Source organism: Oncorhynchus kisutch, unplaced genomic scaffold (genome assembly GCF_002021735.2).
Source record: "Oncorhynchus kisutch isolate 150728-3 unplaced genomic scaffold, Okis_V2 scaffold2202, whole genome shotgun sequence".
Classification (NCBI taxonomy): domain Eukaryota; kingdom Metazoa; phylum Chordata; class Actinopteri; order Salmoniformes; family Salmonidae; genus Oncorhynchus; species Oncorhynchus kisutch.
The window spans coordinates 784,449-800,701 of record NW_022264147.1 but is presented as its reverse complement, the minus strand read 5'-3'; the positions used below and the strand labels follow the sequence as shown (position 1 = coordinate 800,701).

Genomic DNA, 16,253 nt, shown 5'->3' with positions numbered 1-16,253 from the left:
AGAGAGATATGTAGAGAGAAGAGAGATATGTAGAGAGAAGAGAGAGATAGAGATGAAGAAAGAGGTAGAGAGAAGAGAGATATGTAGAGAGAAGAGAGATATGTAGAGAGAAGAGAGATATGTAGAGAGAAGAGAGAGATAGAGATGAAGAAAGAGGTAGAGAGAAGAGAGATATGTAGAGAGAAGAGAGATATGTAGAGAGAAGAGAGAGATAGAGAAGAGAGGGATATGTAGAGAGAAGAGAGATAGAGAAGAGAGATAGGTAAAGAGAAGAGAGATAGAGAAGAGAGGCATGTAGAGAGAAGAGAGATATGTAGAGAGAGATGGAGAAGAGAGAGCAGAGTGTATTTGTCAGGGTTAAACAGACAGTGTACAACCAAACAGATTGTTGACTTGGCAATAGCAAACGTAATTATGAAAAGAGCAGCGGTGGTCGTCTGGATGAATGGATAATGAATGTTCAGACTCCCAGTCCTACTGCTACTCAGCCCAGTCCTACTGCTACTCAGCCCAGACTCCCAGTCCTACTGTTACTCAGCCCAGACTCCCAGTCCTACTGTTACTCAGCCCAGTCCTACTGTTACTCAGTCCAGACTCCCAGTCCTACTGCTACTCAGCCCAGACTCCCAGTCCTACTGTTACTCAGCCCAGTCCTACTGTTACTCAGCCCAGACTCCCAGTCCTACTGTTACTCAGCCCAGACTCCCAGTCCTACTGTTACTCAGCCCAGACTCCCAGTCCTACTGTTACTCAGCCCAGACTCCCAGTCCTACTGTTACTCAGCCCAGACTCCCAGTCCTACTGTTACTCAGCCCAGACTCCCAGTCCTACTGTTACTCAGCCCAGACTCCCAGTCCTACTGTTACTCAGCCCAGACTCCCAGTCCTACTGTTACTCAGCCCAGACTCCCAGTCCTACTGTTACTCAGCCCAGACTCCCAGTCCATCTGTTACTCAGCCCAGACTCCCAGTCCATCTGTTACTCAGCCCAGACTCCCAGTCCTACTGTTACTCAGCCCAGACTCCCAGTCCATCTGTTACTCAGCCCAGACTCCCAGTCCTACTGCTACTCAGCCCAGACTCCCAGTCCTACTGTTACTCAGCCCAGACTCCCAGTGCTACTCCTTTATGTGTCGGGGGACTAGGGTCAGTTTGTTATATCTGGAGTACTTCACCTGTCTTATCCGGTGTCCTGTGTGAATTTAAGTATGCTCTCTCTAATTCTCTCTATGATCTGAGCCCTAGGACCATTCCTCAGTCCATTTGGCCCTGCTGCTGCTCCAGTTTCAACTGTTCTGCCTGCGGCTATGGAACCCTGACCTGTTCACTGGACGTGCTACCTGTCCCAGACCTGCTGTTTTCAACTCTCTAGAGACAGCAGGAGCGGTAGAGATACTCTTATTGATCGGCTATGAAAAGCCAACTGACATTTACTCCTGAGGTGCTGACCTGTTGCACCCTCGACAACTACTGTGATTATTATTTGACCTTGCTGGTCATCTATGAACATTTTAACATCTTGGCCATGTTCTGTTATAATCTCCACCCGGCACAGCCAGAAGAGGACTGGCCACCCCTCAGAGCCTGGTTCCTCTCTAGGTTTCTTCCTAGGTTTTGGCCTTTCTAGGTAGTTTTTCCTAGCCACCGTGCTTCTACACCTGCATTGCTTGCTGTTTGTGGTTTTAGTCTGAGTTTCTGTACAGCACTTTGATATATCAGCTGATGTACGAAGGGCTATATAAATACATTTGATTGATTGATTGATATTGGATGACTCTGAAGGACACCATTCCAGGTGATTCCAGATAACATCGTACGGTATTGACAGCTGTGTAATTAAATCAGCGTAGTGTAATAGGTGAATCTACCTGTGGTCTGAAGTGGAGTCCATCTCTTTCTTCACTACATCATAGGCATCCTGAAGCAGGTCCTGACAACAAACACACACACAAACAAACAACATTCTGGAACGGTTGTAACAACATGGCTGAAACAAGAGGAAACTACAAGCTGTAGATCTGTCTGTCTTCCATCACTATGGGGTCTCTGTCCCATTTCTCCAGGGGTATGACTGTCTGTCTTCCATCACTATGGGGTCTCTGTCCCATTTCTCCAGGGGTATGACTGACTGTCTTCCTTCCATCACTATGGGGTCTCTGTCCCATTTCTCCAGGGGTATGACTGACTGTCTTCCATCACTATGGGGTCTCTGTCCCATTTCTCCAGGGGTATGACTGACTGTCTTCCATCACTATGGGGTCTCTGTCCCATTTCTCCAGGGGTATGACTGACTGTCTGTCTTCCATCACTATGGGGTCTCTGTCCCATTTCTCCAGGGGTATGACTGTCTGTCTTCCATCACTATGGGGTCTCTGTCCCATTTCTCCAGGGGTATGACTGACTGTCTGTCTTCCATCACTATGGGGTCTCTGTCCCATTTCTCCAGGGGTATGACTGACTGTCTGTCTTCCATCACTATGGGGTCTCTGTCCCATTTCTCCAGACGGGAGAGAGATACAGGGATGGAGAAACAGAGCAGCTCACTGTCTAGAGAAACAGAGCAGCTCACTGACTGGAGAAACAGAGCAGCTCACTGTCTGGAGAAACAGAGCAGCTCACTGTCTAGAGAAACAGAGCAGCTCACTGTCTGGAGAAACAGAGCAGCTCACTGTCTGGAGAAACAGAGCAGCTCACTGTCTGGAGAAACAGAGCAGCTCACTGTCTGGAGAAACAGAGCAGCTCACTGTCTAGAGAAACAGAGCAGCTCACTGTCTGGAGAAACAGAACAGCCCACTGTCTGGAGAAACAGAGCAGCTCACTGTCTGGAGAAACAGAGCAGCTCACTGTCTGGAGAAACAGAGCAGCTATGCTCACTGTCTAGAGAAACAGAGCAGCTCACTGTCTGGAGAAACAGAGCAGCTCACTGTCTGGAGAAACAGAGCAGCTCACTGTCTAGAGAAACAGAGCAGCTCACTGTCTGGAGAAACAGAGCAGCTCACTGTCTGGAGAAACAGAGCAGCTCACTGTCTGGAGAAACAGAGCAGCTCACTGTCTGGAGAAACAGCTGGGACAGAACATGGTAGCTGGAGGATGTGGATGTGGCTGTGATACGGTGTGTCCTAACCTCTCCATAGGAAAGAGAGGAGGCTGTGAGACAGTGTGACCCCTGACCTCTCCATAGGAAAGAGAGGAGGCTGTGAGACAGTGTGACCCCTGACCTCTCCATAGGAAGGAGAGGAGGCTGTGAGACGGTGTGACCCCTGACCTCTCCATAGGAAGGAGACGAGGCTGTGAGACGGTGTGACCCAGGACCTCTCCATAGGAAGGAGAGGAGGCTGTGAGACGGTGTGACCCCTGACCTCTCCATAGGAAGGAGAGGAGGCTGTGAGACGGTGTGACCCCTGACCTCTCCATAGGAAGGAGATGAGGCTGTGAGACGGTGTGACCCCTGACCTCTCCATAGGAAGGAGAGGAGGCTGTGAGACGGTGACCCCTGACCTCTCCATAGGCTGTGAGACGGTGTGACCCCTGACCTCTCCATAGGAAGGAGACGAGGCTGTGATACGGTGTGACCCCTGACCTCTCCATAGGAAGGAGACGAGGCTGTGAGACGATGTGACCCCTGACCCAGGGGTTCTTTAGCTTTTTCAGCCTGGGACCCAAGCTCACGGAAATATGCAACTATATGTAAATATTGGTACATTTCATTACCCTTATGTCTAAAACAAATGCAATATAGACAAACACAAATAATAATGCCATAAAATATCCATTTAAATATCTAATCATGTTTAATTCTGCCCTACCAAGCAAAAAGGCAGTAACTTCTCAAACTGAGAAAAATGGGCTTTAATTTACCTTTGGTTTCATAGTATCTTCATCCAGTTACTGTTAACATTTTCATTTTCTCCTGACCACAATACGAGGCAGGATACTTGTCCACGTGATTAAACTTGTATTTAATGTAGCAAAACATGACATGAACTCATTTTTAGACCAAACGAGCAGCTACTGCCTTGTTGCTTGGACGGGCAGCATTGCTCCTCGTTAAAAACACTCTTTAACGAGCAGCTACTGCCTTGTTGCTTGGACGGGCAGCTACTGCCTTGTTGCTTGGACGAGCAGCTACTGCCTTGTTGCTTGGACGGGCAGCATTGCTCCTCGTTAAAAACACTCTTTAACGAGCAGCTACTGCCTTGTTGCTTGGACGAGCAGCTACTGCCTTGTTGCTTGGACGGGCAGCATTGCTCCTCGTTAAAAACACTCTTTAACGAGCAGCTACTGCCTTGTTGCTTGGACGAGCAGCTACTGCCTTGTTGCTTGGACGGGCAGCATTGCTCCTCGTTAAAAACACTCTTTAACGAGCAGCTACTGCCTTGTTGCTTGGACGGGCAGCTACTGCCTTGTTGCTTGGACGGGCAGCATTGCTCCTCGTTAAAAACACTCTTTAACGAGCAGCTACTGCCTTGTTGCTTGGACGGGCAGCGTTGCTCCTCGTTAAAAACACTATTTTATCTGTCTAAGTTGGAACTGGTGCTGTTAAAAATACAATATTTGTTTTATTCTGAACATTGATTGATTAAATCCCACAGGTTGAAGTTTCCAACAAGCACGTCTATTCTGGGCTCAGGTTTAGACTCAGAGGTGATACATTTTAGACAAGAGGTGATACTAAGCATTGAGTCTGTTTCTGTACTTGTTTTTTTCTTAAGTATGCCAGAGTTGAGAATCCGGACTGACACGGGTACGTGGTGCCAACCTGGACCAGAAGATATACTGCTTCCTCAGTCAGGCAGGAGGCCACTTCCTGTTGGAGATGAACAAGCCAGAACTGTGTGAGTGGGTTCTCAGTCAGGCAGGATAGCACTTCCTGTTGTAGATGAACAAGCCAGAACTGTGTGAGTGGGTTCTCAGTCAGGCAGGATAGCACTTCCTGTTGTAGATGAACAACCCAGAACTGTGTGAGTGGGTTCTCAGTCAGGCAGGAGACCACTTCCTGTTGTACATGAACAACCCAGAACTGTGTGAGGGGGCTCTCGGTCAGACAGGAAACCACTTCCTGTTGTAGATGAACAACCCAGAACTGTGTGAGTGAGTTCTCAGTCAGACAGGAGACCACTTCCTGTTGTAGATGAACAATCCAGAACTGTGTGAGTGAGTTCTCAGTCAGACAGGATACCACTTCCTGTTGTAGAGGAACAACCCAGAACTGTGTGAGTGGGTTCTCAGTCAGGCAGGATACTACTTCCTGTTGTAGATGAACAACCCAGAACTGTGTGAGTGGGTTCTCAGTCAGGCAGGATACCACTTCCTGTTGTAGATGAACAACCCAGAACTGTGTGAGTGGGTTCTCAGTCAGACAGGAGACCACTTCCTGTTGTAGATGAACAACCCAGAACTGTGTGAGTGGGTTCTCAGTCAGACAGGATACCACTTCCTGTTGTAGAGGAACAACCCAGAACTGTGTGAGTGGGTTCTCAGTCAGGCAGGATACTACTTCCTGTTGTAGATGAACAACCCAGAACTGTGTGAGTGGGTTCTCAGTCAGGCAGGATACCACTTCCTGTTGTAGATGAACAACCCAGAACTGTGTGAGTGGGTTCTCAGTCAGACAGGAGACCACTCCCTGTTGTAGATGAACAACCCAGAACTGTGTGAGTGGGTTCTCAGTCAGACAGGAGACCACTTCCTGTTGTAGATGAACAACCCAGAACTGCGTGAGTGGGTTCTCAGTCAGGCAGGATACCACTTCCTGTTGTAGATGAACAATCCAGAACGGTGTGAGTGGGTTCTCAGTCAGGCAGGATAGCACTTCCTGTTTGTAGATGAACAACCCAGAACTGTGTGAGTGGGTTCTCGGTCAGACAGGATACCACTTCCTGTGGTAGATGAACAACCCAGAACTGTGTGAGTGAGTTCTCAGTCAGACAGGAGACCACTTCCTGTTGTAGATGAACAATCCAGAACTGTGTGAGTGAGTTCTCAGTCAGCTATTAGCTGTGTACAAGGTCAGGGGATTGTTAGCTATTAGCTGTGTACAAGGCCAGGGGAATGTTAGCTATTAGCTGTGTACAAGGCCAGGGGATTGTTAGCTATTAGCTGTGTACAAGGCCAGGGGAATGTTAGCTATTAGCTGTGTACAAGGCCAGGGGAATGTTAGCTATTAGCTGTGTACAAGGCCAGGGGAATGTTAGCTATTAGCTGTGTACAAGGCCAGGGGATTGTTAGAAAGAGAAACATCTACTACTATGAAGGTTAGTTAGTTACTCCCTTATGTCTGCTGATCATCACCTGTTTGAAAATGACCACGCCTTGCTAGCTGACTCACTGTTCCACTGTCGAAGCACTGTTTCCAGAAGGACTGTATCCCAGAAGGACTGTTTCCCAGAAGGACTATTTCCCAGAAGGACTGTTTCCAGAAGGACTGTTTCCAGAAGGACTGTTTCCAGAAGGACTGTTTCCCAGAAGGACTATTTCCCAGAAGGACTATTTCCCAGAAGGACTGTTTTCCAGAAGGACTGTTTTCCAGAAGGACTGTTTTCCAGAAGGACTGTTTTCCAGAAGGACTGTTTCCCTGAACCACTGTTTCCCTGAAGCACCGTTTCCCAGAAGCACCATTTCCCAGAATCACCGTTTTCCAGAATCACCGTTTCCCAGAAGGACCGTTTCCCAGAAGGACCGTTTCCCAGAAGCATCCTGCTCTGAAAGTCCTCCCTGGGTTTACCGTCACGCTGTGTTTGATCAGGACGTGTCGTTTTATTAATTCGGTGGTTTTCAGAGACTCATTACTAAGCACTTCCCCTTGTGGGCGCTCCCGTTTATTCCTCAACGTTTGTGTGAAACTAAGAGAGAGAAACTCATCGATGTATTTGCGTTTCATGACGATTGAGCTCAGTCAGAACTAGTAGCTACCATGAGTCCATTTGATGACAGCGGTGTGTGGATGGCTGGTGGGAACGACAAGTCAATGGCCGACAGAGCTGCAGCGGATGGGTCTCGGAGTGATCTTCAAGAAAACGGGCTGGGGATCGAACCGGGGTCTGTAGTGATGCCTCTAGCACTGAGATGCAATGCCTTAGACCGCTGCGCCACTTGGCCAAATCAATTAAAATCCAGTAATCAATTAAATAATTGATTAAGGAAAGCTGTACCCACCTCTTCATAGCTAGAAGGAGAAGAGGCTCCCTGGCTGTTTGCCTGAGTGGAGGGCTGGAGCGTGAGGTGGAGGTGGGTGTCTGGAACAGGATTAGGGGGTGTCTCTGGCGGCCCTTCCCAGCCCAGGGTGCTCTGCTGGGGGGGACAGGTCTGGTAGGCTGCCCGGCGCTCTGGAGAGAAGCTATCCCACAGGCCTGAGATAGCTTCAGATACTACAGCCAGACCAGTCTGTCCCGGGCTCAGCACACCGCTACAAACCAACTTCTCCAGTGTCTGTCTGTAGAACAACAAGTACCTGAGGAGAAATAGAGAGATGGGGGAGAGAGAGGGATGGGGGAGAGAGAGAGATGGGGAGAGAGAGAGGGATGGGGAGAAATAGAGAGATGTGGGATGGGGGGAGAGAGAGGGTGATTGGGGAGAGAGAGAGATGGGGGAGTGGGATGGGGGAGAGAGATGGGGGGAGAGAGAGATGGGGGAGTGGGATGGGGGAGAGAGAGAGAGAGAGAGAGATGGGGGGAGAGAGAGATGGGGGAGAGAGAGATGGGGGAGTGGGATGGGGGGAGAGAGAGAGATGGGGGAGTGGGATGGGGGAGAGAGAGAGGGTGATTGGGGAGAGAGAGAGATGGGGGAGAGAGAGAGAGAGATGGGGGAGAGAGAGATGGGGGAGAGAGAGATGGGGGAGTGGGATGGGGGAGAGAGAGTGGGATGGGGGAGAGAGAGAGAGATGGGGAGTGGGATGGGGGTAGAGAGAGGGTGATTGGGGAGAGAGAGAGAAGGGGGAGTGAGAGAGAGATGGGGGAGTGGGATGGGGGAGAGAGAGAGAGATGGGGGGAGAGATGGGGGAGTGAGAGAGAGATGGGGGAGAGAGAGATGGGGAGAGAGATGGGGGAGTGGGATGGGGGGAGAGAGAGAGATGGGGGAGTCGGATGGGGGAGAGAGAGAGAGATGGGGGGAGAGAGAGATGGGGGAGTGAGAGAGGGATGGGGGAGAGAGAGAGATGGGGGAGTGGGATGGGGGAGAGAGAGAGAGATGGGGGAGTGGGATGGGGGAGAGAGAGAGAGATGGGGGAGTGGGATGGGGGAGAGAGAGAGATGGGGGGAGAGAGAGAGGTGGGGGAGTGAGAGTGGGATGGGGGAGAGAGAGAGATGGGGGAGTGGGATGGGGGAGAGAGAGAGAGATGGGGAGTGGGATGGGGGAGAGAGAGAGAGATGGGGAGTGGGATGGGGGAGAGAGAGAGAGATGGGGGAGTGGGATGGGGGAGAGAGAGAGAGATGGGGGGAGAGAGAGATGGGGGAGTGAGAGAGGGATGGGGGAGAGAGAGAGATGGGGGAGTGGGATGGGGGAGAGAGAGAGATGGGGGAGTGGGATGGGGGAGAGAGAGAGAGATGGGGGAGTGGGATGGGGGAGAGAGAGAGAGATGGGGGAGAGAGAGGGATGGGGGAGAGAGATGGGGGAGAGATGGGGGAGAGAGAGAGAGATGGGGGAGTGGGATGGGGGGAGAGAGAGATGGGGGAGTCGGATGGGGGGAGAGAGAGAGATGGGGGAGAGAGAGATGGGGGAGTGAGAGAGGGATGGGGGAGTGGGATGGGGGAGAGAGAGAGATGGGGGAGTCGGATGGGGGCGAGAGTGAGAGATGGGGGAGAGAGAGATGGGGGAGTGAGAGAGGGATGGGGGAGTGGGATGGGGGAGAGAGAGAGGGTCATGGGGAGAGAGAGATATGGATGGGAGAGAGAGAGGGTTATGGGGAGAGAGAGATAGGGATGGGAGAGGGTCATGGGGAGAGAGAGATATGGATGGGAGAGGGTCATGGGGAGAGAGAGATATGGATGGGAGAGAGAGAGGGTGATGGGGAGAGAGAGGGTGATGGGGAGAGAGAGAGATGGGGGAGTGGGATGGGAGAGAGAGAGATCATTGCTGTTTTATGGAGGTTATACATTAATTTGGCGAAATGAACGAGTCCCTTTTTTTAAACCCCTCTCCATGGTCAGAGGTGCACCTCAGTGCCCCCAGCTATAAATCCCCTCGTGCTGAATCCTTGATCCCCAGTCACAGGCCAGGAGAGCACTAACTCAACGCACTATGGACAGGTAAAACATCTCAACGGAGACGGGACATCTAATAGAAGCAACCTGCCAAGGCTGAAATTCTGACAGATTGTTCATTCAAAACTATGACTTCAGTTTCATTTGGATTTTGGGGAGTTGCTTCAACTGAGACGAAGGCGGAGACAGAATTATCCCTTGAGAAGTATCTTCTGTTGTCAGTCATTCTGTCAATAAGTTGGTCTATAATCAGACTGTCAATAGGTTGTCTATAAACAGACTGTCAATAGGTTGGTCTATAATCAGACTGTCAATAAATTGGCCTCTAATCAGACTGTCAATAGGTTGGTCTATAAACAGACTGTCAATAGGTTGGTCTATAATCAGACTGTCAATAAATTGGCCTCTAATCAGACTGTCAATAGGTTGGTCTATAAACAGACTGTCAATAGGTTGGTCTCTAATCTGACTGTCAGTAGGTTGGTCTCTAATCAGACTGTCAATAGGTTGGTCTATAAACAGACTGTCAATAGGTTGGTCTATAATCAGACTGTCAATAAATTGGCCTCTAATCAGACTGTCAATAGGTTGGTCTATAAACAGACTGTCAATAGGTTGGTCTCTAATCTGACTGTCAGTAGGTTGGTCTCTAATCAGACTGTCAATAGGTTGGTCTATAAACAGACTGTCAATAGGTTGGTCTATAATCAGACAGTCAATAAATTGGCCTCTAATCAGACTGTCAATAAATTGGCCTATAAACAGACTGTCTATAGGTTGGTCTATAATCAGACTGTCTATAGGTTGGTCTATAATCAGACTGTCTATAGGTTGGTCTATAATCAGACTGTCCATACGTTGGTCTATAATCAGACTGTCTATAGGTTGGTCTATAATCAGACTGTCTATAGGTTGGTCTATAATCAGACTGTCTATAGGTTGGTCTATAATCAGACTGTCTATAGGTTGGTCTATAATCTGACTGTCTATAGGTTGGTCTATAATCTGACTGTCTATAGGTTGGTCTATAATCAGACTGTCTATAGGTTGGTCTATAATCAGACTGTCTATAGGTTGGTCTATAATCAGACTGTCTATAGGTTGGTCTATAATCAGACTGTCTATAGGTTGGTCTATAATCAGACTGTCTATAGGTTGGTCTATAATCTGACTGTCTATAGGTTGGTCTATAATCTGACTGTCTATAGGTTGGTCTATAATCAGACTGTCTATAGGTTGGTCTATAATCAGACTGTCTATAGGTTGGTCTATAATCAGACTGTCTATAGGTTGGTCTATAATCAGACTGTCTATACGTTGGTCTATAATCAGACTGTCTATAGGTTGGTCTATAATCAGACTGTCTATAGGTTGGTCTATAATCAGACTGTCTATAGGTTGGTCTATAATCAGACTGTCTATAGGTTGGTCTATAATCAGACTGTCTATAGGTTGGTCTATAATCAGACTGTCTATAGGTTGGTCTATAATCAGACTGTCCATACGTTGGTCTATAATCAGACTGTCTATAGGTTGGTCTATAATCAGACTGTCTATAGGTTGGTCTATAATCAGACTGTCTATAGGTTGGTCTATAATCAGACTGTCTATAGGTTGGTCTATAATCAGACTGTCTATACGTTGGTCTATAATCAGACTGTCTATAGGTTGGTCTATAATCAGACTGTCTATAGGTTGGTCTATAATCAGACTGTCTATAGGTTGGTCTATAATCAGACTGTCTATAGGTTGGTCTATAATCAGACTGTCTATAGGTTGGTCTATAATCAGACTGTCTATAGGTTGGTCTATAATCAGACTGTCTATAGGTTGGTCTATAATCAGACTGTCTATAGGTTGGTCTATAATCAGACTGCTTTCCACTGACTGTTTAATAAAGCCCCGTGTCCCTTAAAGTAACCGTGAAGGCCAGACACAGATGAAGCCCTAGTCCTAGACAACATGCTTTTCAGTCTAAAACATGGGTCCATCTACATCTGGGAAACCAGCCCAAAGAGAGAGTGAGTGCCTGCCCCATGACCCACCCTGCCAGGGTTTCTGTTGTGGAAAAGCCAATAAATCAAATTGACCGGGAGAAGAAACAATCCCATTGTGAAATGTTTTATAGCCTCGACACTGATGGTCAGCTGTATAGCCTCGACACTGATGGTCAGCTGTATAGCCTCTACACTGATGGAAATACCAGTTGACTGGTCAGCTGTATAGCCTCTACACTAATGGAAATACCAGTTAACTGGTCAGCTGTATAGCCTCTACACTGATGGTCAGTTGTATAGCCTCTACACTGATGGAAATACCAGTTAACTGGTCGGCTGTATAGCCTCTACACTGATGGTCAGCTGTATAGCCTCTACACTGATGGTCGGCTGTATAGCCTCTACACTGATGGTCAGCTGTATAGCCTCTACACTGATGGTCAGCTGTATAGCCTCTACACTGATGGTCAGCTGTATAGCCTCTACACTGATGGTCAGCTGTACAGCCTCTACACTGATGGTCAGCTGTATAGCCTCTACACTGATGGAAATACCAGTTGACTGGTCAGCTGTATAGCCTCTACACTGATGGAAATACCAGTTGACTGGTCGGCTGTATAGCCTCTACACTGATGGTCGGCTGTATAGCCTCTACACTGATGGAAATACCAGTTGACTGGTCAGCTGTATAGCCTCTACACTGATGGTCAGCTGTATAGCCTCTACACTGATGGTCAGCTGTATAGCCTCTACACTGATGGAAATACCAGTTGACTGGTCAGCTGTATAGCCTCTACACTGATGGAAATACCAGTTGACTGTATAGCCTCTACACTGATGGAAATACCAGTTGACTGGTCAGCTGTATAGCCTCGACACTGATGGAAATACCAGTTGACTGGTCAGCTGTATAGCCTCTACACTGATGGAAATACCAGTTGACTGGTCAGCTGTATAGCCTCTACACTGATGGTCAGCTGTATAGCCTCTACACTGATGGTCAGCTGTATAGCCTCTACACTGATGGAAATACCAGTTGACTGGTCAGCTGTATAGCCTCTACACTGATGGAAATACCAGTTGACTGGTCAGCTGTATAGCCTCTACACTGATGGTCAGCTGTATAGCCTCTACACTGATGGTCAGCTGTATAGCCTCTACACTGATGGTCAGCTGTATAGCCTCTACACTGATGGTCAGCTGTATAGCCTCTACACTGATGGAAATATCAGTTGACTGTATAGCCTCTACACTGATGGTCAGCTGTATAGCCTCTACACTGATGGAAATACCAGTTGACTGGTCAGCTGTATAGCCTCTACACTGATGGTCAGCTGTATAGCCTCTACACTGATGGTCAGCTGTATAGCCTCTACACTGATGGTCGGCTGTATAGCCTCTACACTGATGGTCAGCTGTATAGCCTCTACACTGATGGTCAGCTGTATAGTCTCTACACTGATGGTCAGCTGTATAGCCTCTACACTGATGGTCAGCTGTATAGCCTCTACACTGATGGTCAGCTGTATAGCCTCTACACTGATGGAAATACCAGTTGACTGGTCAGCTGTATAGCCTCTACACTGATGGTCAGCTGTATAGCCTCTACACTGATGGTCAGCTGTATAGCCTCTACACTGATGGAAATACCAGTTGACTGGTCAGCTGTATAGCCTCTACACTGATGGAAATACCAGTTGACTGTATAGCCTCTACACTGATGGAAATACCAGTTGACTGGTCAGCTGTATAGCCTCGACCACTGATGGAAATACCAGTTGACTGGTCAGCTGTATAGCCTCTACACTGATGGAAATACCAGTTGACTGGTCAGCTGTATAGCCTCTACACTGATGGTCAGCTGTATAGCCTCTACACTGATGGTCAGCTGTATAGCCTCTACACTGATGGAAATACCAGTTGACTGGTCAGCTGTATAGCCTCTACACTGATGGTCAGCTGTATAGCCTCTACACTGATGGTCAGCTGTATAGCCTCTACACTGATGGTCAGCTGTATAGCCTCTACACTGATGGAAATACCAGTTGACTGTATAGCCTCTACACTGATGGTCAGCTGTATAGCCTCTACACTGATGGAAATACCAGTTGACTGGTCAGCTGTATAGCCTCTACACTGATGGTCAGCTGTATAGCCTCTACACTGATGGTCGGCTGTATAGCCTCTACACTGATGGTCAGCTGTATAGCCTCTACACTGATGGTCAGCTGTATAGCCTCTACACTGATGGTCAGCTGTATAGCCTCTACACTGATGGTCAGCTGTATAGCCTCTACACTGATGGAAATACCAGTTGACTGGTCAGCTGTATAGCCTCTACACTGATGGAAATACCAGTTGACTGGTCAGCTGTATAGCCTCTACACTGATGGAAATACCAGGTGACTGGTCAGCTGTATAGCCTCTACACTGATGGTCAGCTGTATAGCCTCTACACTGATGGAAATACCAGTTGACTGGTCAGCTGTATAGCCTCTACACTGATGGAAATACCAGTTGACTGGTCGGCTGTATAGCCTCTACACTGATGGTCAGCTGTATAGCCTCTACACTGATGGTCAGCTGTATAGCCTCTACACTGATGGAAATACCAGTTGACTGTATAGCCTCTACACTGATGGTCAGCTGTATAGCCTCTTCACTGATGGAAATACCAGTTGACTGGTCAGCTGTATAGCCTCGACACTGATGGAAATACCAGTTGACTGGTCAGCTGTATAGCCTCTACACTGATGGAAATACCAGTTGACTGGTCAGCTGTATAGCCTCTACACTGATGGAAATACCAGGTGACTGGTCGGCTGTATAGCCTCTACACTGATGGTCAGCTGTATAGCCTCTACACTGATGGAAATACCAGTTGACTAGTCAGCTGTATAGCCTCTACACTGATGGAAATACCAGTTGACTGGTCGGCTGTATAGCCTCGACACTGATGGAAATACCAGTTGACTGGTCAGCTGTATAGCCTCTACACTGATGGAAATACCAGTTGACTGGTCAGCTGTATAGCCTCTACACTGATGGAAATACCAGGTGACTGATCGGCTGTATAGCCTCTACACTGATGGTCAGCTGTATAGCCTCTACACTGATGGAAATACCAGTTGACTAGTCAGCTGTATAGCCTCTACACTGATGGAAATACCAGTTGACTGGTCGGCTGTATAGCCTCGACACTGATGGAAATACCAGTTGACTGGTCGGCTGTATAGCCTCTACACTGATGGAAATACCAGTTGACTAGTCAGCTGTATAGCCTCTACACGGATGGAAATACCAGTTGACTGGTCAGCTGTATAGCCTCTACACTGATGGAAATACCAGTTGACTAGTCAGCTGTATAGCCTCTACACTGATGGAGATACCAGTTGACTGGTCGGCTGTATAGCCTCTACACTGATGGAGATACCAGTTGACAGAAGTTAAAGCTTGGTCAGAAATGGATCTTCCAAATGGACAACGACCCCATGCAGAAGTTGAGGCAAAATGGCTTAAGGACAACAAAGTCAAGGTATTGGAGTGGCCATCACAAAGCCCTGACCTCAATCCTATTGAAAATTTGTGGGCAGAACTGAAAAAGTGTGTGCGAGCAAGGAGGCCTACAAACCTGACTCAGATACACCAGTTCTGTCAGGAGGAATGGGCCACAATTCACCCAACTTATTGTGGGAACCTTGTGGAAAGCTACCCGAAACGTTTGACCCAAGTTAAACAATTTAAAGGAAATGCTACCAAGTACTAATTGAGTGCATGTAAACTTCTGACCCACCTGGGAATGTGATGAAAGAAATAAAAGCTGAAATAAATCATTCTCTCTACTATTATTCTGACATTTCACATTCTTAAAATAAAGTGATGATCCTAACTGACATAAATCAGGGAATTGTTACTCGGATTAAATGTCAGGATTAGTGAAAAACTGAGTTAAAATGTATTTTTGCTAAGGTGTATGTAAACTTCCGACTTCAACTGTATATATATATATATCTCCTAGGCCTATTGGTTTGTATGAATCTGGGATCTATCGTCCCAAAGCTGTCCCAGAGTCTGTTTGTAACAGGCAATTTCTTTCTCGACAAGCTGACCAATAGAATAGGTGGCCTAGACTTTTCTCCTATAGTAGATTGACATAGGCTAGCGATGTTGCTGTTCGCTACTCGTTAACCCTGGCACGAGCCCCCACCCTTCAAACTCCAGGATGTTGGTTAGAGAGTTGATGGAGGTCTGAGAGGGGGCGAAGTCATCCAGAGTCTCCTCCTCAGAGTCTTCCTCACTGGTCTCAGTCAGGTCCTCTCCGTCAGCCCCGCCATGACGTCTGTGGCCACCAGGTCTTCTGGAGCGCAGGGAGCTGCAGAAGGGAGGGGAGGGGGAGGGGGGAGGGGGAAAGGAGGAGGAGGAGGGGGGAGGGAAAGGGGAGGGAAAGGGGAGGGGGGAGGGAAAGGGGAGGGGGGAGGGAAAGGGGGGAGGGAACATGTTTTTAATGTAAGACTGAAAAAAGAAGCTAATTGACATCTACAATAACAATAGAAATTGATTTTACATATAAGTGTTGTGTATAAACAACTGTAGTTGATCAATAACATGGGTAGATGATCAATAACATGGGTAGATGATCAATAACATGGGTAGATAATCAATAACATGGGTAGATAATCAATAACATGGGTAGATAATCAATAACATGGGTAGACGATCAATAACATGGGTAGATGATCAATAACATGGGTAGATGATCAATAACATGGGTAGTTGATCAATAACATGGGTAGATGAATATAAACAACTGTAGTTGATCAATAACATGGGTAGATGATCAATAACATGGGTAGATAATAACATGGGTAGATGATCAATAACATGGGTAGATTATCAATAACATGGGTAGTTGATCAATAACATGGGTAGATGTATATAAACAACTGTAGATGATCAATAACATGGGTAGATGTATATAAACAACTGTAGTTGATCAATAACATGGGTAGATGCTGCCCCCCAGTGGTAATCTATACTAACTGCAGGTGGCACGCTGTACT

The 16,253-nt window shown here is 47.5% G+C and overlaps 1 protein-coding gene across 1 annotated transcript in view; it reads right to left on the bottom strand.

The window, feature by feature from the left end:
• Positions 1-16,253, bottom strand: part of LOC116369463 (stimulated by retinoic acid gene 8 protein homolog) — a 41,571-nt gene that overhangs the window by 12,574 nt on the left and 12,744 nt on the right. Inside the window, exons 5-7 of the mRNA XM_031819493.1 lie at positions 15,401-15,565; positions 7,155-7,449; positions 1,868-1,929 (exon numbers count right to left, since the gene is read on the bottom strand). Of these exons, the coding sequence (XP_031675353.1) occupies positions 1,868-1,929; positions 7,155-7,449; positions 15,401-15,565 (522 nt within the window). The remainder of the gene's footprint in view (positions 1-1,867; positions 1,930-7,154; positions 7,450-15,400; positions 15,566-16,253) is intronic.